Source organism: Antedon mediterranea, chromosome 8, assembly GCF_964355755.1.
Source record: "Antedon mediterranea chromosome 8, ecAntMedi1.1, whole genome shotgun sequence".
NCBI classification, from domain to species: domain Eukaryota; kingdom Metazoa; phylum Echinodermata; class Crinoidea; order Comatulida; family Antedonidae; genus Antedon; species Antedon mediterranea.
Window position 1 is genome coordinate 11535885 of NC_092677.1, and position 22420 is coordinate 11558304.

At 31.8% G+C, this 22420-nt stretch overlaps 1 protein-coding gene across 3 annotated transcripts; it reads right to left on the bottom strand.

Moving 5' to 3' along the window:
- Positions 1 to 357: 357 nt before the first annotated feature.
- On the bottom strand, positions 358 to 22250 carry LOC140056053 (cystine/glutamate transporter-like). 3 transcript variants are annotated; one of them, XM_072101285.1, is made up of 11 exons: positions 21672 to 22250; positions 12377 to 12502; positions 10358 to 10460; positions 10156 to 10200; positions 8985 to 9108; positions 7521 to 7624; positions 5301 to 5397; positions 4026 to 4175; positions 2086 to 2263; positions 1348 to 1433; positions 358 to 1316 (listed from the first exon to the last, which is right to left on the bottom strand). In XM_072101285.1, the coding sequence occupies exons 1-10, from the start codon at positions 22171 to 22173 to the stop codon at positions 1369 to 1371; spliced, it is 1494 nt and encodes a 497-aa protein (XP_071957386.1). In that variant the 5' UTR covers positions 22174 to 22250; the 3' UTR covers positions 358 to 1316; positions 1348 to 1368. The 3 variants fall into 3 exon arrangements, with proteins under 3 accessions (XP_071957386.1, XP_071957384.1, XP_071957385.1); XM_072101283.1 differs by having other exon boundaries at positions 358 to 1433; XM_072101284.1 differs by lacking the exon at positions 7521 to 7624 and adding an exon at positions 7682 to 7785 and having other exon boundaries at positions 358 to 1433.
- Between the last annotated feature and the right edge of the window lie 170 nt (positions 22251 to 22420).

Below are 22420 nucleotides of genomic sequence, written 5' to 3' on the forward strand. Positions count from 1 at the left end.
CGATGTACACTACAAAATGATGTAAATCATATTTACAATCCATTGTAAATTGTGACATCGATTAAACAGTGAACTAGATTGAACTCGTCAGTGTTCAGTCAGAAATAATATCCGCGCAAACACAAAGTCACATAGGATTCGACAAAGCCGCAATATAATATGCACATCATACGTTAACAAAATGTTATTTTAAATTTTTTGTATAGCATACTGATTATTATTTATTATGTGTAAATATCAATTCACTCATCTGGGCAAACACAATTTTCTTACTTTGCGTAGGTTGCGTCGCTAGTGGCGGTAATTATGGCCGTTTGATTTAAATGAATGAATAAATAAATGAATACGGAAAGTTAATTATTATATAAACACATGTTGTAATTTTGCTATTGCTGATCTATAACACTGACATACAGTAATCATTATTTATGTCTCTTTCCATCTTCAATTGAAGACGCATAAGTAACTGTGGAGCCCGGCAGAAATATAAGTAAATTCAATATAAGGAATAGGCCTCCTACATATAAATCATGCATTACATTTCTTTTTGTTTAAACGTTAAAATAATTATACAAACAAAATTAAATTAAAATCATTCTAAAATATAGTACGACTCTAAATTGTAAAGGTAGTACCATTTTATTTATGAAATATTGATATTTTGCTCAGATTTGACAAACAAAAATCTATGTTCAAATTGTAAAATACATAAACGAATAGTATACAGTACTGTACACACATAATTTGTTTATGCGTGCAATAGTACACATAAGGTGAACATATTTGTTCCATTGCACGAATATAAAAACATATTCGTTATTTGTTTTATATAACATAAGTAGATTTCAAATAACTAGAATGAACACGTATAAGTTAGCATTCGCATTCACGAAAAATGGACTCTTGATGTCACATGGGTCTAATCTTCTTCAAATGAAAAGGATCTACTTACCGTAAGTGTTATACAAATAAATATAACATACAGTAACATATCATAAAATATATTTATAGCATGTTTATAAAAATAAAACTGCTATATTAAGTAGTCTATGTAAATACGAGAACGTGATTGGTCGAAATGGCATCACATGACTACCTATCCAAGGATCAAAAACATTATTGCCTCAAAGGGTAATATAACGCGTCTGACGTCACAAGAATAAAATAATAATGCAAGGTTTTAATAATATACGAGTATAGAATAAAATGTTTTTTAAATAGTATAGGCAAAAATATAAACTTATGATAAAGGTACATGCAAAAAATATCTTAATATAGATGCACACTACACTACAGTATTTATAGGACACACTTGTTTCAATATATATGTCTGTCAATTCTATTCTATTAAAAATCGTTTGCTAATTGTTAATAAGTTTTCTTTTCTTGGTAGACAACCATGAATGTTTTTTGGAAGTTGATTGTAAACGTTCCTGAAAAAAAAAAGAAGGTATATTGTTATCTCAAAATAATTTGAAGAAGGAAAATCTTCACATCAATAAGTTTTATAGAAATATACATTTTTGAGTGTGAACAATTCTAAAAAATTACACAAATAAATTTTATTCGTTGGTTTTAACACTTAATATCTTTTAATTTCTACTATGTTTTCAATATTAGGCCAAACATCAACCAGGTACTGATAGACTACTAAATCGAGTTACCACAGCAAACAGTACATATCGACTTAGACTGGACACTTTTGATCTGGCCAAAGAGACATTCTGGTATCCAAAATATGTTTTTAATGGCTAAAAAAGAATGTTGGACCTCAAGAAAAGATGGTTTTGGAAGAGCTGGTTTTCATTGTGGTTAGTAATGGGAATAAATGACGCAGGGTTAGACCAAGGAAATCTAACAACAGGATGCAGAACTCCGGAGATTAGATCTGTGGTTGCACACCCTTTAATACAGACACTGTACTCCACAGAAGAGAATATGTACAGTACTGCTGGTACTTGTCGCAGCCAGACATAAGATCAGAGGATTGTTACGAGTTCCTATCTTTGCAAGGTGAGCTCAGTGTTCTGTTGTTGGATACCTTGGTTAGACCGAGTGTACATTATGAAAAAGTTTAGTACTTACTCATGTAATCAATAAACCATTGTGGCTTGTTCTGCCAATAGATAAACAAAAAGTAAACTGGGATACCGGCTAAGGTGATAACAAGCCCTATACAGCATTCCACAGGAGCAGAGTAGAGCGACACGCCAACGACAAAAACACAGCAAAGCAGAAAAGTAATCGGTACTATCATTGGTACCTAACAAGAGAACGTTAGGATATCACTGGACTATGTTTTGATGAATAAACCTTCATTTTTGGCTCATGTAACTTATTTTGCACTTTTTGTTCCACCTAGTCTTCAGAAGATGGTGATGACCCATTTTGTTGTAGCTCTTATTTATAATGGCCCAAAATTACAGTTCATATTCTGCAAGTCATTTTATGTTTTAAAGAAAAAAGTAATATATTGTTTGAAGGTTTGCACGGCACACCACGTACAGGTTCTGTATTAACTTTCACCAAAAATTAGTCACAAAAAAAATCATTTAACTGAAATACAGATGTTTTTTTGTTCAAAAAATAACTTTGGACTTCCGGCCAAAGTTTTCGATCAAAACATATCTTGTTTGGCTACTCTGTGTATGCATAATCATAAAACTTCTTCCGACGAGTTGTAAACAATCCTAATTAACATATCATGCATAATGCATACTCGTGTTATGAAATCTTTGTTTACTTTCCCTCGCGACAATTTTCCAGATGAACTGAAATCAAACTAATTTACCTGTTAATTATGTAAACTTGTTTTTGGCTCAAATTTTCGACTTAAAGTGAATAACTTTAATATTACTTTGATATGGCCAATTTAAATTAAAAATATTTTGAGCTTCATTTCTTTTGTCTTTAAAAGAAAGAAAAGGACATTAGTAAGAAAAGAAATTTCTATCTATTTAGGATATTTTCTATTTTTGAATAAATGTTGAAGCAGAACTGTGGAACAATCTTCTATTCAAAATTCACCTTCTATAGACGTTTTCAAAACCCTTTCAAAACATTTACTTATTTTAAATCAGATACTGTTGACTATAATTATGCATAACAAAAGAGTACACCTATGCATTGTTAGCCAGGAATCTTAAATGTGACCCATGGTCATTGTATAATCAGGGAGTTGTTAACAACTCCCTGGTATAATAAAGCAGCTTTGCTTTCAGTATAACCTCCAGCTGTTTACCGAATCACTCAGGAAGAAGTGATTTTATTTGTGTCTTTTGTGGGCTCATCCCACTTTCATTCTTATACCTCCCTACTTACTGTAGGTGTTATAGAAATAACAACATACAGTAAACAAATCATAAAATCTATTTAAAGCATGTTTTTTTATTTTAGTTTAAAGACTTTTTTTGAATAAATATTTACCGAATCACTCAGGGAGAACAACAGGGATTTATTTGTCTTCAATGGGCTCGTCCCACTTTCATTTTTTTGTCATTATAATAGATTTTTAACATATATTTATATAATCAACACACAGATATCACAGGATATATATATATATAGGATTAGAATAAATTTATACACATATATGCATAGCAATAACATATTGTCACCCTGAAAAACAATTTTTTGTTGTTGAATATGCCATTTTAATGTTGCATAATAGTTATATCCACTTTGCCCAAAAACTGAATAAAAAATTTACTTGAAAAAAAAACTGTTATTTAAAGCAAACAATTTTCAAAATTGTTGCTGCCAGCCAATGGGTTTTTGGATGAATTTAACTGTTTATCTTGTCATTTTATAATTGAAATCATTTTTTTTTCTATGGAAATTATTAACTTTTATAAAAATACAAAATGGCCTATTGAAATTCTGATTTTATCAATCTTGTTGTTAACTATACGTCAAATGGGAATGCACCAGTGACGGATGCAAGAAGAGGGGTGGTTTCAGGCGGTCACATGAGAAGGTCTAATAATGGGGCTCTTGGATCCATCTATTAATAAGACTTTACATACCGAAAAAGGACGTTCAAGTTCTGGGAATTTCCATCTCCAATATGGAATAACAGCTACAGTGATTCCAATAAACAGGAAGCCAGTAAAAGACAAATAATTGATGAGACTGTACACACTGTCACCCATTAACATCAGCAAACAGATTGGAAGCTAAATGATGAAAAAAACATATCATGAGTTGAAACATAATTTATGATCGGCCATAGTAGACAATTTAAAAAACAATAGTATAAAACAAAATATTTTCCAAACACGAACAGATTTTTTTTCGTACACGAAAAAAAGTACTATTAAACGATCGTTTAATAGTGCGTACTATTGCACGCCATGTGATCCACATTCGTCCAATTAAATGACAGGAATTTATTCAGGTGTTATATAAAGATATTATAGTGAACTATAATATCTCTATCTCTATCAAAAGTACTGTAACAATGCCATTTAGGATATGATTGTACATGGAAACATAGGTTAAACCCATCAATTTGCTGCTACATTATCAAACCTCATTAAAATAACAATTACACAACATACAATCAAACATAATCGAAATGCATTATAAATTCTTAAGTTATCGCAAGAAGCCTTTAACAGAATTTACAAGGGTCACTGAATATGCCCTTCAACTTTACACAATGTGCTCTCTAGAGCTGTACACCCTTTAATAGTTTTGCAGTCAATGAGTTCGTACCATTATTGGTAATAAGTCAGAACATACACTAAATTGACCATAGTACATAAAACATTTAATATAGCTATAAAAACACACATGTTATGAAATCTGAAATGTTATCAAATACAAGTTCTGTCAACTCTTGTATTTATAGACATTTATTTTGGAAGTTATTGTGTCTATGAAAGAAATAGGAGACAGCAAATTCCATAAATTAATGTATCTATACAATATCTTTGCTATGACAGGTGTTATCATGGTCCATTAAGTTTCTTGAGAGAGGGGGTGCTTCCCTTTGGGATGTAAATGTATACATATACAGAAAAATATGGCAAATAAATATAAAATGTGTCTGAAACTGAACAGGTAAACTTAACTTTTGTCTGTAGGGGTGAAAAGTTCATGACCTCTGTCATCAACAACATACTGGTGGACATCTACTTTATTTTTGTATTGCAATTTTTGACATTTTTATTTTATAAGTTCTAAAGTCTGGCTAGGTATAGAGAGTTAAACGACACATTTTTTTAAGGGTTTTTCCACCAAAATTCATATAGAAAAAGAAGGTACAGCTACAGAACAAAATAAAATGTGAACATTACCATACACAAGATGGCTGGTGTTGGCGTTCTTCTCTTGACGTCAATCATAGCAATGACTGTTGGGAAGTGTCCTTCCCTGGCAGCAGCAAAAACACCTCTGGAGACAAAGGTCAAAGGTAACAAAAAATATATACATCTAGTACTACTTTTACTATAATATTCGCAACTTCTTCTTTCAGTCAGTCAGGTCGTAGCCACCAGTATGGTTGGTAAGATTTCAACCTGACCACTTTTTCACAAAGACATTTGACAACACTTGGCTTGAACAGAGATTTTTCCTTTTTCTTGCGAAAACCGGACTTTCTCGTGGCTACATCAGTAAAAGTTTTATTACAAAAAGGTAGATACCTCATACATTGAGATATGATTAGTTATTGTATTAATGCTGAACTATTCATTTTAAAACTAGGCTAAATTCTGAAGCAATTCTTTTTATTGTCAAAGCGTCAGATATACAAATGCATATTCCATCTTCCAATCTCTTTCTACGACAAATTCCAATTTCTTTTAAGAAACAGTTTCTACTTCTCATGATCAAAATGAAAATCAATTCACTATAATCTCAACTCAACCTTCTGTAAAATGTATACAAAACCTCCGCTACCCCAAGGATTTCATCTTTTTGCATTTTTAAACATATTGACAGTACCAATTTAAAACAAATTTATTACGCCAGTAAAAATGCATTATATTACGTATTATACTTTTTAAATATATTGCCAGAGCAAAGTGTATATACACTTTTGTCAATGGATCAATGGATAATCAATTACGGCATATTAAATGTTGTTCATTCCATGGAGATTGTTCCCAGTCATGGTTTATAACAACTATTAAATTGCTGTCTGTGACCTTTCAAATGTTATATAGAAATGTATTAATTTATACATTGAAGGGGTATATTACAAAATGGTGTAGCAGATATACTGTCCTCTTAAAAAAATATTTGAATAGGCCATTTTAATGTCACATAATAGTTCAATTCACTTTCACCAAAAATGGCATCGAAATTACTTACCTGATGAAAACCATAATTTAAAGAAAACTAATAATATACTGACAGCCCATTGTCTGGAAGTCAATGGGTTTTTGATTAAATTTAACTTTTTGTTTTGGTCTTAATCATTATTTAACAATTTTTTTTTTTTTTTTTTTGAAAAGTCAATAGCTTTTCCATATTCAAGATATTCATCGTTATATTTCATATTGTTGTGGACAATGTGCCATCACGTTTATTTAGAAAGTTAAATATTAAAATAGATATAATGTACAAATCTGACATAGCATTACTGAAGCAAAGAATAGTGACGGAGCAATTCAAAATATGATATAAATTACTAAATGATAATATGCTGTAGATGAGAACGACAAATTAAGAAAAATAGTAAAAATGATTGAGAAAGAAAAAACAGAGAGAAAAAACGAAAATGAAGGGAAACAAACATACTGTAATTTAAGAGAAAAGAAGCAAAAAAGGTGCAAAAAATAGAATAAATGAAACAAAACAGGCATGAAGTTTTGTACTAATATATCTCCATATACATTTTGGTCTTATGGCTTTTAACTATGCACTTAATATAGTAATTATTGTTTGCATTGTATAAATAGATATACAGTATATTGAAATAATTGCCATGCTAAATTGAATATATTTTGAGCCAATTTTAAATAATAGGTAACACTGACATTTTGCAGAACTGTTTCAAAACCAACTGTATGTCTAAATAAACTGAAATAGAATGGGCTGCATTCAGAAAAAATGTAGAAATAAAAAGTAAAGAAAGATAAAAGCGAGGGATTGCATTTCAAATGGTGCAGAAGGAAGGATAATGTAAAAAACTTACATTGCGAAATGTCATGATTCTAATCATAAATCATGCAGTCTTGAAACATTTTTTAAGATGTTAAAATTTAAATTTAAAAAAAAAATAATTTGTAATTATTCAAAACGGAAAGAAAGAAATATTTCTTTTTATTTGTCAAATGTTTGAGTGGGGTTGCGTCAGTGTATCCTTGCCATTTGATTGGGTAATTTTGTGTCATGTGACATCAAATGCTAATTAGGACATGTAATACGGTTCATTGCAACCTAAAACATTTCTTTTTTAAATGCGTCTGAAACAAAATGGTTAAAATTATGATTAGAACCATGCGGAAAGTGACATTATTTAACAGGAATTAAATTTGTATAAAAAGACATGGACGGCAATTATACGGTACCTGGAGTCGCTCAACAGGCACCCATTGAGGGAGCCTGCACAAGAAAGCGACACAAAAACAGGTACTATCCACAGCATTACCCCATACAGATCTGATGCAAATGACTGGGGAGAAAAAAGAACGAAACGACTTTGAAATATATTTAGTTTGTAAAAGCTTACCTTGAGTCACTCAACAAAGATCCGTTCAAAGAGCCTGCACAAGAGAGAGAAACGAACACTGGTACGATCCAAAGCATCTTGCCATACAAGTCTTGACCAAATGACTGTGAAATTGCATCAACAACAAACTAAATTTGAGACATTCATCCTCAAATTTACTTTTGGTGAACTACATTCCTTACCAATGACTGAATTTTTGTAAATAATAGTGTATATTTTTAAAATGATAATGATTGCCAGAAGTTAGTATAAGTTGAATTTGTTAGTAAAATCAATTTGTATTATAAGATAAATAATAATAGATCTATATTTTTGTATTTTCATTGTATCAATGTGTTTTGTTGGGGACCCCTTTGAAAACAAGCCTTTGTGCTAAAAGGGTTTCCCCTCCTTCCATGTTTAATTTCTCAAGTTTAATGTTTCTTTTATTCTATGTATTTATTTTCATTCATATTTTATGCTGTTTTATAAATTGTACTGTATATTTATATAAATATTACTTACTGTATTTGTTTATTTTTGTAATCATTCTTAACAATAATAAGTGAATATGTCAAGTGGTTTTATCATTTTGCCTATGTCTCAAGTAGTAAATGGGCAGCGAGTTATTATAACAAGGCCTTCAAGCTAAGGCAGTGCAAAAGCAATAATTATTGTGAACATTTTTACCAAAACAATTACTAAAACAATGGCCAATAACAAATGTGGGTAGCCCACCGACAATAACCACTATTTTGGAGGGATTTTCAAAGTTTAGTCGGGTATGGCATACTCAAAATAGACAACACGTGTACAGGATATATAGCCTGTTTAGTATGTAAATAGGTCAGTTTTATTACTCTGCTAACATTATTACCATACACCTGATTGTAGGTCACAAGAGTACCCACTGCATTCTATTTATGTCATAACATTTTGCATTATATCTACTTACAGTCATGAAATCAATCCATTCTCCTCATAGGCCAGTAGACTAAAAAAAATCTCAGTCTGGCACTCTCTAAAAGCTCTGTCTACACTATCAAACTAGATCATATCAACATTTGATTTTGCCATGCAAACCTTCAAACAATATACTAGTTTGACAAAAAAGTGTGATTGCCCAAATATGGTACTCATATGCCCAAATATGTAGTGATATGACATCATGTCCATATATGGGCACATTTTTTTTGTCACATAAAGATGTAGTGTAGACAGAGCTTTGGAAATTTAAAAGTATTTAATTTGCATAAACAACACTACAGAACACTACGGTATTTCAACAAATTTATTTGAAAAAACTTTTTCTCCTTTCACTTACAACAGCTACTGCATTGGAGTTAAGAAGTTCTTGTGGAGACAATTGAGCAAAATATGCCACATTAGTTGCCAGGTAAATCACAGTTACCAAGCCCATTGAAATCATGATACCCAGAGGAAGATTTCTATTGAAAATGAAAAGAATAATAATCATTATTTGTGAGGAAAAAAATAAAATAATGATTATGCAGAGAATTATAAGGGTGGTCACTAATTTATACTTTGCATCGACAAATGTCCGGAATGTATGGCTCAAACAAATTGGCCGGGCTAGTCTTGCATTTTAGTCTAGAAAAAATACCAACCATGCCCAAATATCAATTGCTAGTATGTAACCAGTTGTAACTAGTTGTATGAAACCAGTTGTAACTAGTTGTATGTAACCAGTTGTAACTAGTTGTGTGTAACCAGTTGTAACTAGTTGTGTGTAACCAGTTGTAACTAGTTGTGTGTAACCAGTTGTAACTAGTTGTGTGTAACCAGTTGTAACTAGTTGTGTGTAACCAGTTGTAACTATGTGTGTAACCAGTTGTAACTATGTGTGTAACCAGTTGTATGTAACTAGTTGTATGTAACCAGTTGTAACTAGTTGTATGTAACTAGTTGTATGTAACCAGTTGTAACTAGTTGTAACTAGTTGTATGTAACCAGTTGTAACTAGTTGTATGTAACCAGTTGTAACTAGTTGTATGTAACCAGTTGTGTGTAACCAGTTGTAACTATGTGTGTAACCAGTTGTAACTAGTTGTATGTAACCAGTTGTAACTAGTTGTATGTATAAACCAGTTGTAACTAGTTGTGTGTAACCAGTTGTAACTAGTTGTGTGTAACCAGTTTTAACTAGTTGTATGTAACCAGTTGTAACTAGTTGTATGTAACCAGTTGTAACTAGTTGTATGTAACCAGTTGTTTGTAACCAGTTGTAACTATGTGTGTAACCAGTTGTAACTAGTTGTATGTAACCAGTTTTAACTAGTTGTATATAACCAGTTTTAACTAGTCGTATGCAACCAGTTGTAACTAGTTGTATGTAACCAGTTGTGTGTAACCAGTTGTATGTAACCAGTTGTGTGTAACCAGTTGTAACTATGTGTGTAACCAGTTGTAACTAGTTGTATGTAACCAGTTGTAACTAGTTGTGTAACCAGTTATAACTTGTTGTAAAACCTTACCTTGAAGGGTTAACAATTTCTTCTGTGATTTGTGAAACATACTGCCTGTGAAGATTCATACATTTTATTAATCGAAAAATAATACACACAATAATAAAAGGTTATACATTAATTTAATATGTTAAAGCTCATTGTCTGGCAGACTATTAAAGCATACGGATATACTATAGTTATTTAACATCATAACAAATAATTTACATACCATCCTGAATATGCAAATAAGCCTGCATAAAAAGCCAGTGGAATTTTTGTGACATCTGTATTTTCAGCTCCAGTAAAGGCATCTTTTAAATGAGTGGTTTTGCCTAAAATTAAAAACAGAACATCATGAATATACAATAGGTTTTTCAAGACATTATTTCAAATTTTTCAATAAAGATGTTGTTCATATAGAGTTTTGCGGCTTACATGGCAGTTCACCAGGTACATTTCATACTACCTTTCTGTAGCAACATATAATGTATTTAATCTACCACAAAATGTTCTTCTTTAAGTTCTTTCATGAATTTGTCACATAAAATTTGGCATCACAATGTATTTATCCTCTCGTAATTGAAAAATATCAATATAGCAATAAATTAGAACGCAATGCTAAAAGGTGTGTGTACAAATCAATATAATATGCCTTAAAGAGTAATTTGCACGATTGTTGTCGTCTTCAATATCATTATGACGTCATATAGATATCTAGTAGACGTCTGTCCGGTATATCTGTGATTGAATCAACTGAAAAAACACTTAACTTTGACACATGTAAACTGTTAAGGTGTATATCCTATCCCAAGGGCTGTATGTATCATAACTACTTTACACTTGGTGATATCAGTTTCTTTCTATCATATCATGGATTGCATTACCCTGTATAGGCTAGTAGAATGGCGTCCTTTGCTCCCGATTATCTAGTTTAAAATAAGTTGACCATTCAACGGATGAGGCTATCAGCATGGTCAATCGGGCACATAAGTTTTCTATAAGGTGGTCGACCATAGCAGAAATTACTATTTCCTATAGGCACAGTTGACTGTGCATCAATTTCATTTCCTATGGGTACAGCGGTCAAAAAGTTGATCAGGTGCCTTCATTTTTTATGTCTCCTTAATATGGGTGTCCTCTAAATAGGGTGCTAAAAACAGTGTTAAAACAGATATTGCCCTTCAATTGTTTTACAGGAAGTGTATCAATCGGTATGTGCTCTGAATAGGGTTGAGTGTCTTAGTATTAAAACATACAAATATTGCCCCGTTTTATGTGAAATAAAGTGTCTCTCTTTAATCGGTATGTGCTCTGAATAGGGTTGGGTGTTAGTGCTGAAACATACAGATAATGCCCATAATTTGTTTTATGTGATGTGTCTCTCTTCAATCGGTATGTGCTCTGAATAGGGGGTTGGTCTTAGTACAAAAACATACAGATATTTCTCAGAATAGCAATGTCCTAAAGAAGGTATTCTATTATTTATTGAAGAATTTATAAGAAAATTATATCTAAAAGATATTTTATGACCTGCACAGTTTATTAAACAATTTTAATTGAAAATATGTGAAGCACATCACTCTAGAATAATGACAATCTACGTGAAGGATTTATTCTTGTATTCATTTGATAATCGGAACAAGACGTAACAACAATAACGTGAAGATTCATTAAAACTAAGACTTTGTAATTAAAAGCAGGTGTAGAATTAATCAACTGAAAATGTAATCAAAATAAATATGTAAATATGTTAAATGTGACAAATTGTTCTCTTCAAAGGAAATATTGATTTTTATATAATACATTCAGGTTTCTTGTAAAAGAATGTGCAAAATTAAAAATAAAATCAGGCAATAAAATTAATTTATACATCTTGTATTTGTATATATATATATATATATATATATATATTATAGCTGTTTCTACTAAATTCAAAACTGTATTGGTAGTGTGATCATACCAAAAGTTCACTTTTACTCAAAATGCTGAAAATTATTTTAAAAGTAGGTTATTGGAAAAGATATTCCTCTAGGAATTTATTTATTAGCCAGAGTCAAAATAATGATCAAGTCCACAGAGAGCCAGCAATTGGAATAAGTAATTGAGAGACGATGACTACTTCATTAATTGTTTAATGATATAGTATAATATATTAGACTTTTTTTCTAAGTATTTCTTTACGAGTACATAAGGTCTGTTTTGAGAATTGTACAAAGTTCTTTAATAAATTAATGTACAATAAAATTACCTTGAAAAAGTAGTACGAATCCAGTAATGATGATAATGATGAGACCAATTGTCTTAACAAATGTTAACACAGTCTGAACGCGAGTTGTCCATGTTACACTTACACAATTCAAGTAGAAGACGCCACCTAAAAAAAGATGAAATTATAAATCATAGCATTATATATTACAGGACTAAAATGTTGTTAATTACTTACTTACTTACTTGTTTGCATAGCTATCCCCATTATTGGGGTCATTTCGCCGTCATTGACATTATGTTGACATAGCACAACAATGAGAGACATTCATTTTGATTAAAAAACTAAAAACCTGAGACCTGTAACCCTAGGGTAGGGACCCTGACGGGTACTCTCCCTCCGGGTCAAAGGGATCCCGAAACTCATCGGTAAGAGTATCTTTTTAATTATTGTATATTTTCTCTACATAGTATTAGTTTTATTATCTAAAAAATACAAAAGTTTCACAAAGAATTGTCATCTTGTGATGTACTACTTTAACAAGCCCCTGTCAAAAAAAAAAACAGTTCCAAAAATGCAACAAATTATATAGAAAAATACATTGTAGGAAATTGTTAGTGTAAAAAAATGTGTTGACGATGGTGTGACTGTATAAACAGAGGGACTATAATAATTATTGTATACAGAATAAAACGTGGTACAGACAGTATTACATTGGGTAGCTATAAATGATATAGCGACTATCTACAGTATCACAGTATGCACACACTTGTGACTGGCTACCTAATACGTGGTACAGACAGTATTACATTGGGTAGCTATAAATGATATAGCGTCCATCTATTATGCACACACTTGTGACTGGCTACCTAATACGTGGTACAGACAGTATTACATTGGGTAGCTATAAATGATATAGCGTCCATCTATTATGCACACACTTGTGACTGGCTACCTAACGTGGTACAGACAGTATTACATTGGGTAGCTATAAATGATATAGCGACTATCTACAGTATTACAGTATGCACACACTTGTGACTGGCTACCTAATACGTGGTACAGACAGTATTACATTGGGTAGCTATAAATGATATAGCGACTATCTACAGTATTACAGTATGCACACACTTGTGACTGGCTACCTAATACGTGGTACAGACAGTATTACATTGTTTTTGGGTAGCTATAAATGGTATAGCGTCCATCTATTATGCACACACTTGTGACTGGCTACCTAATACGTGGTACAGACAGTATTACATTAGGTACAGTAGCTATAAATGATATAGCGACTATCTACAGTATTACAGTATGCACACACTAATAATAGTAATAGTAATTTGTTCTATTTGTGCTCTCGATTGTAAGAATCTTATCTTTATTTGAATAAGAGCTGCAGCAATGCAATTAAGTGTGTCAACAAATGAAATGGTATATTCTGTATAAAATCTGTCGTTTTTCTTTTTGAGTTTGAGTGAGTGATTATAATTTTAATAAATAAATCTTTGTACTCCAATCAAGACAGTTAAAATATTATTTTTCAAATTATAATTTCTAATTTTTTTAATTACATTATAAAATTTGAAAAAAAAAATAATAATAATTATATAAAAAATATTTAAAAAATGCTTTACTATAATATATATAATATGCTTTATGTAAACATGAAAACTTGGCTCAACTAGAAGTTGTTTTTCTGCAAGGCCGTGTATAAAAACAAAAAGTTCACAAACAATCTTTAAAACTACAATACATTATACTAAATATAAATACCAATAAACAATACTGACTGTGGTTGAAAAAAAAAAGTCTCAGAATGAAATTGAAAACTTAATAAAATGTTGCACGTATACATTTTAACACAGAATCTCCATATCACTATACTGTAATAATACAATCTTTCTGTAATAATATTTGCAGGTGCGACAAGAACCATGGATCCATGAAATGAAATAGACTGAGTAAATATAGAATATAGAAGGTGATATAAAATCACTCATGCAATAGTGTTTAATTAAACTGATATAACAAGAAATAAGATCATTTGGACGAAGCAGAGAAAATTAGAGCTTAAAGAAATCTATAATATGCAATCAGGTGGTCAATACAATAATGGTTCGTGCACCAAGTGCTCCTTGGGAGCTCCTAATTTAAGGGACATGCCACACACCTAAAGCCCTGTCTACACTATCCATATATAGACAGGATGATGTCATATCACTACCATATTTGGGCATATGACTGCCATATTTAGGCACATCACATTTGTTTTTGTCAAACTAGCATAATAGTAGATCAACTTGTTGATAATCAACCAGAACCTCTCCTGTATGAAAAAAACATTAAAAAGTGTCTTACCATTAATGAATCAATTTTAATTTTTAATAATTTCCAAATACTACAAAATCATGACATGCACATTTTAATTAAATAAATAAAAGTGACTAAACATAATTTTTAGAAATCTTACAACAGTACTGACTCTAATTGCAATAAGTAAACATAAATACACATACTACAATCATTTCAAATTTATTACAACTACATATTTGTATGGCTGGTCCTGTTTTAGAGGTTTAAACTTAAGACCATAGTACTAGTAGCCTACAGTACAGATAAAGGCCAATTTACACAGACAGCACAACAGTAATGGTAATAACAATATAGAATACAGTTATTCCTTATCACCATTTACACAAAACCCGGTGCGGACAGATGGTTTCCGCTCACGTAGATACAGATTCATATGTTGAACAAGCTACACGGTTTTCTGCTTACTGCGCTCTTCTGTGTAAATTGGGCTTAACCAATCCATTTCATTTTTAACTTTTATCCCCTATTATCCTTATTACATTACAGTCAATGGCTACCAGCAAACATGGTACTTGTGGAGGAGTACAATCATGTTTGAATACACTTAACCCTTCGTGACTTGACCAACCCAGTCACTCGTGTTTACTGCACTTTTCTATACACATTACAAACCCCTGAAAGTCTATGGTAGGTAAAAGTTTACATACAGTACTCAGTCAATAATTATATTAACTTTAATTTAAGAACGGATTTGAAAACACATGGAAATGATTGCCTACACAAGCTCTTTTATTAACATAAGAAAGATTCACAATCTGATAAACAGTTGGTTATGGATCTTTTTAATCAATCCTGACTGAAAAGAATAAAAACACTATTGTTTATGAAAATTCAATTATGGTACTTTAAAAATAAGGAAATTACAGTATATTAAATTCATTAACGCTATTCAATCAATTCAAAGACATACTAAAAACTAAACGTTGCCTAGAGCATGGGAAACATCTTTATTGCCACTTATTACTGCTACTAGTACACTCAACTTTATTAAAAATGTATCTTATTGTGTCAAACATCAATCTATTAGTATTACAGTAGATATGCATGATTTGTTTGACAAACTGAGACAAGTTTATTTCTAGGTTTATCCTCATTTTATGCTTTGTATTATTTGTGTGGCATTTTATGAAATAAATGTCTTGTTGAATTGTTGAATTTACTAAATTAAAAAGTAATTCTAAATGCCATTTTAATGTCATAACAATTAACGAAACTGTAGTTTAAAGCAAAAAAAAGTCAAATGTTTTATTCTATGGAATTATAAAAATAACTTATTCAAATTGATTTAAAATTAATCTTCATTTTCCATGTTTTTGAGGAGACAATACATCCATAATTAAACACCTGTGCATCTCAAATGATGACTAAAGATGACCAGACACTGTACAGATAGACTGCACTTGCTGCCTACATTTTAGTTCATATTTGGACATAACATAATGGCGTACAACACAAAATTTTAACTTGTGTTTTGTGCAGCCTAAAGGAGCGACGGAAAAACCTGTACTGTATACATACATAAGGTAGGCAGTACACTATTAAAAAGAGCATTGAACTCTGTTTAACCTTTCAATGCATATCTCATAGCAAATACTATCATTTTTTACAAACAATACAATAACAGACATGTTTCCAGAAAATAAGATCAAATCGGATAAGTTCCTGATGACATATACAATTTTTTTAAACTAGTGTCATATTTAACATTAAACCATTTGACTATTTAAGTATACTTCACAAACCACTCAGAGCTTTTATTAAATCAGGTATAATAATAGTAGTCAAGGATTAAGAGATGGATTAGGTTAATCCACTTGATTTATTTTAAATCCTCTATTGCAATCACATAAATCCCACTTTAAATTTGATTGACGATCTTGACCATAAAAGGTGTCAAAAGATTGATATGTTCTTCTTGTCAGGATAGTCAATTTAAAGGTAGCTACTACTTGCAGCATTTATACAGTAGTTGTAATGTTGAGAAAATTGAAATAATGTTATTACTATTTTCCATTATATAATGTAGGAAATATCAAGGTGCATTCCACGGCTCCTTGCCAGGATTTTATTTATTTCCTCAAAAGAGAAGTGCCAATAAATATGTTTCAAAACAAAAAAAAAGAGTTAAAAAAACAATGTTTTCACCAAAAAGTGAAATGAATCACCAAAGTGGAAAATAAAAAAAAAGAAAATATACTTCAAAAAGAAATTTTAAAATACAAAATTCTTAATAATGAATAGTTCAAATCATAATTTGTACTTAATCAAAAGTCTCAAGTCGGACATAATGAACTCGCATAACATTTAACAAAAATTACTGTTGACCTAATTTCATTACCGAGGTTATCGGTAAATTATTCACCCAGTACAGTATGTTCTTCTTCCTATATATTAATAATGTTTTAACCTAAAAGAAAATAAAATTTATTACAGTTCTGTAGGCATTTACTGTACATCCTTTATTATTCTCAACTCATGCAGTATAGTATTAATTAAAACCAGATTAATGCAGTTTTAGAAACATTTTCTACTCTAACCTTTTCTTTGATTTTTAAAGGGGGGTTCCGGGTTTAAAATGAATAGTAAAAACTGTAAAATATATTTGTTTGTCTCTTGAACGGTAAAAGTTTCAATTTATATAAGCGCCCAGTGAAGCAGAACGAAGGCTGTGAAATGAGGCCAGATTACAAGTGCAGCTACGGCAAAATCACTCTGTGGTTACAGAATAGGAAATTTGTGAAATGGTAAATCTTCCGACGACTCGTTATCATTAACCATATCAATTACTTTTGTAAAATTATACTTATCTGATGTAATTTTAGTCGGTCTTCCCATTTATAAAGTCAATTTTCTATGAAAATCCATCAAAACAGTGAAAAATTAGATATGTTTGCACTTTACGTTTGCTGATTTTCGCACTGACTTAGGGAAAGACTTCAAAATCAATGAAGCGTAACGTATACATTCCTGCTGAGCGAGGAGAGCGAGACGACGATACACGTGCTCTCTCTGCCCCATGCCTGGCATCGTCACGTGATAAGCAGATACAGTATACAATACCAAACTGGTCGGGTCGAGTATACCCCGTCTATAATCACAACATGAACGATGTACAGTATTTGATTGAAGGTCGACTCGACCTACCGGAATGGTATAGATAATATAGCTCGAATGAGAGAGTTGGAATATTTGTAAACATAAGTACAGTATTGCTAATTTTAACAAGTGTAGCCTATAGTAAAAGGCCTGGTAGTATCAATTCGCATAGGGTCTACTACACTAGCTAGCTCAATTTTTAACTGGGCCGGATCGGCTAGGTCTCCTTCCTACTACCGGTCTACTTGCTTGATGCAGTATCCGCTTTGTTGGAGAGTAAACTAGGCCTATTTTAGGCCTACTTATTAGACGATCAGGACACCATACGTGCGGACGTCGATCGGACCTTGTTTTGCCTCAATATTTACAGCCGATTTTTGTAGAACGTTTTAGGTTTAGATTGTTTAGGAGTTTGGTTGATAGGATGGGTTTGGAATCCACTGAGTTTAGTTATTTATGGGCCAATAGTTTAGTAGTAGGCTAGCTAGGCCCATGATGGCCCCAATGTTTTAACGTTGCCATCGTGGCATGGAATCCCTAGTCAGAAATGGCTCTCACCCATGAATAAAATGATTTAGGCTAGGCCTAGCCTAGCACGTGATGCCGATATACGATCTGTACTATTCGAGGTATAAAAATAGTATAATTTATGACTCCGTAATCTGTACTAAATTTTGTATTTCATTAAATGTCAAATAAATATATGCTACTACTGTTATTATTACACTTTAGGCCTAGCTTCGAAAATCTACAAAAAAATGTATTTCACAATGATCGGGTGGTCGTCGTTTGACAGGGGAGAGAGAACACAACGTAAAAGCTTGACGTCGCGAGTTTGGAATCCACTGATGACGTGATTTTGTGAATATCTCATGAATATTAATGAGCTTCCCTAAGCTGCTGAAAAACAGACTTTCCATGAATTTACCCTAAAATGTATATGAAATTTAATTTTTTTAATTTCTCGTTATTACTTCTTCATTCTGACATGTCTATATTGTTATAATATTTTTTATTTAATAAATAAACGATATTTAAAAGCAATTTTAAACCCAGAATCCCCCTTTAAATCTGTTTGTGAAAAATGTATGCGAGAAAAGCATTCTCTACCGTGGATATTGACCCCCTGAAAATAAATAATTGTTTTTGTTGAATATGCCATTTTAATGTCACATAATAGTAAATTCACTATGACTAAAAATGGGATAAAAAAAAAGTTATTGACTTGCAAAAAACTGTAAAAACAATTTAAAGTGAAAAATTGATTTACTTAAAGGAAGTCAATGAGTTTTTGGTTGAATTGAACCGTTTAATTTCTCCTTTTATTTAATATGTGAAAACATTATTTATTTTTTTTTTTTTCTATGAAAGTGATTAACTTAATTACAACTGTGAAATGGCCTATATTCTTTTTTTTTAAATTAATAGATCTTCATTTTTCATATTTTTAAAGCTGGACGGCTGGGGTTGGTGCTCTATGTTGAGTCAACTGAGTTTTACAACAGAATGATAACAGATGAAAGTTGACAATTATTTAGCTTTAGGTTTATTTTGGCCATATGGCTGTAGGTTAAGTTGGGTTAATTGTCAACCAAGCAAAGGCCTGGATATACTGTATGGAAGTATTTAATATTGAAATAATTTAAATGCATTGTTGCAATCACAATAAGCCAAGTTTTTATCTATTGACAACGTGAAATAACTGATTAACATTAATCAATCTAATTAGCTATTTTGGGCAACAGAAACTCAATTCAGGATATGTAAAATCTATATCAATGCTAAATACTGGCTAAGCAGTTTCAGCTGTAACAAAATGTGATGTGCCCAAATATGGACTACCATATTTGGGCACATCAGTACCTTGGCCACATCACTACCACATTTGGGCACATCACTTTTTTTTGTGTCAAACTAGTTTTAGTTTGATAGTGTACTGTAGACTATGACGCTAATTATAAATATTATGACATTGCTTGCGATCCTCCATAGATCTGAACATACCCTTAGTTTTGTTTAAAATATTTAAGAGAGTTTATATCATAATTAAATAAGCACAAACCCCCTTGACAGCTGTTTTGTTTTTGATAATTACTATTAGCATAACACTGCAGTAGAAATCAATAAAACTCTTCACATAATATGATAAAATGCGAGTAAATGTGAGCATAGTCCACATGTTGCAAGACAAATCTTTATAATTTGTAGTTTACTTTAACATTGGTTCATTAGGCCTACGACTGTCCATTGTGTGAGCTACTGTACTACAAAAAGCATGGATTGGATTAACCTTGCATCATTCACAATCATGTGAAAATCAAAATGAAAACACCTGCTACGAGAAACAAGAATCTGATAATGTTGATATTTTTAAAGAAACAATAAGCCATTGATTTTGTTGTAGTATGCCTTTACCTCATTCAGCTATGGTGCGTATTTATTTAGATGACAAAACAAATTTAAGTGATTCTGTGTTGACTGCAGTACAACCATGGAGGTATACCTCCATGGTACAACATATTAATAATAAATGAGACTGAAGAGGGAAGACTGAAGTTCTAAACTAATTCTATGATACCCATATTTTAAACATATTGCCCATACAGGCACGAAGCGTTTACTATAAGCCTATTTTCCTGTCGACGTTAAGTTGCGGTGAGTTTAAAATCGTTGAAAATAAAATAGCGATGACAATGATCGAGCCGGACCGCTAATATTTACACATTTTTAAGCGATCGTTCATAGTTTCTTGGTTTTCGGGTTTTGATGCCTTAACCTAGCCTAGGACATGCTTTCGTTGATATCTTAATCTAGGCTTACACTAAAGACAAACATTAAACTTAATTGGTTTAATATTACAATTTAATTTGACTTACACTTGTTTTTTTATTAATCAGACCTTAAAAGTGTACAAAAATGGTGAAAAACAAGTCGCGTTGTTAAAATTCAAGAACTGTCAGCGCGTACCTATTTTTTCACAAACTGCAATGACCTAATTTGTGGACCATTTGATTGGTCAGTTTTAACAATCGTAACGATCGTAATCGTTAAAGTTTAATTCCGTTCCTTTCAACTTTAACGATTTTAAACGTTAATTTTTACCCCCTTTTCCTGTCAAATCGTTGAATCTGTCAACTCAACGCAAATTAACGATTGACAGGAAAACAGGCTTTAGGATTGTCATGTTTACATCTGGGTATATGTATAGTATGCATTTTGCGTTGTTAAAATACAAATTCCCTTCTAAATAAAATAATATATTTACTATAAAAAAGAAAAAGAACATTGCATAAAGTATAGTGGTATTTAAACAGTCTTTAATTACCTTTGGAATTTTAAGTTAAAAATATAAAAAGTCACTATTTACAAAATAGTTTCTGCATTTTAATTGAGTTTATTTAGAGATCAGTCGACCATATCTGCAGAATAGCAAGATAGTTTCTTTGCTTGCCAATCGTTTGTTTTATTTTAGAGTTTGCATATATTTCATTTTTGTAAATGTCAATGCACAATACATCATACCTTACAAATGATAAGACCTGATAGTTTGAAACAAACCGATTATATTTCAGAATATCACATAATAATAAACATTTAAATTACATACCCATTGTATTTTAATCTTTCCTTATTCAGTCAAAAGATTTTATACAAAACTAGTATTATAGATTGTGAAACACTTATTATTAAAGTAACATGATAGTTTAGGTAGTGATTAAGTTTGAAAGTATTTATTTCGACAATCCAATCTGGAAATAACAATTATGCACTTTCTCTACATACAAAGAGACATACAAATTTAAATTAGTTCATCAATACAAACATTTAGTGAAAAAATATTTAAAACAACTAAAATGTAACTTACAAAGAATCGCAGCAGCTAGGAGTTTGACAGCCGACTGTGGGGGTTCACATATTGGATAAAAAGCAGCAACACAGTATTGTGCAAATGCTATTGCTAAAACTGCCATTGTGCCCGTCTTGATAGCCAAAAGAGAAGTCCAAATTCGAAGAAATGCCACCAAAGGTCCGAATGCTTCTAAGATGTACACATAATCGCCTCCAGATTTTGGGAATGTGGTACCCAACTCAGCATAGCAGAGAGCTCCTAGGCTAGACATTATACCACAACCCAGCCATACCAGAAGAGATGCACCGACCGTCCCGGTGTTTTCTAGGATGCCCTTCGGCGAGATAAAGATACCGGAGCCTATGATCACTCCAACAACGATGGTAACACATTCAAGTAAACCGACTTGACGACGGAGAACCACCGCATCTGGGTTTGAACTTCTATCATCTTCATTTGCTACCCTTTCTTTCATTGGTATCACTTCTGCACCGTTAGATTCCTTCATATCGGCCATTGCTGCTCCCTTTCTCCTACCTTGAAATTTTGTTTGTCTCTCTCGCCTGCTGTCTCTCCGATATGTTTACAAATGATGTACCACGTGCCACGCTTGAAATATGTGTTGAAAATTTAAAAAGCACCACAATATTGAGGGCGCATTATCAATTACGCGTGCCATGCCAGGCCACGCCTACCACCACTACCACACCCACTTTCCAGAAGAATTCGCATTTGAATTAATTATTCATAAATTAGGAATTTAA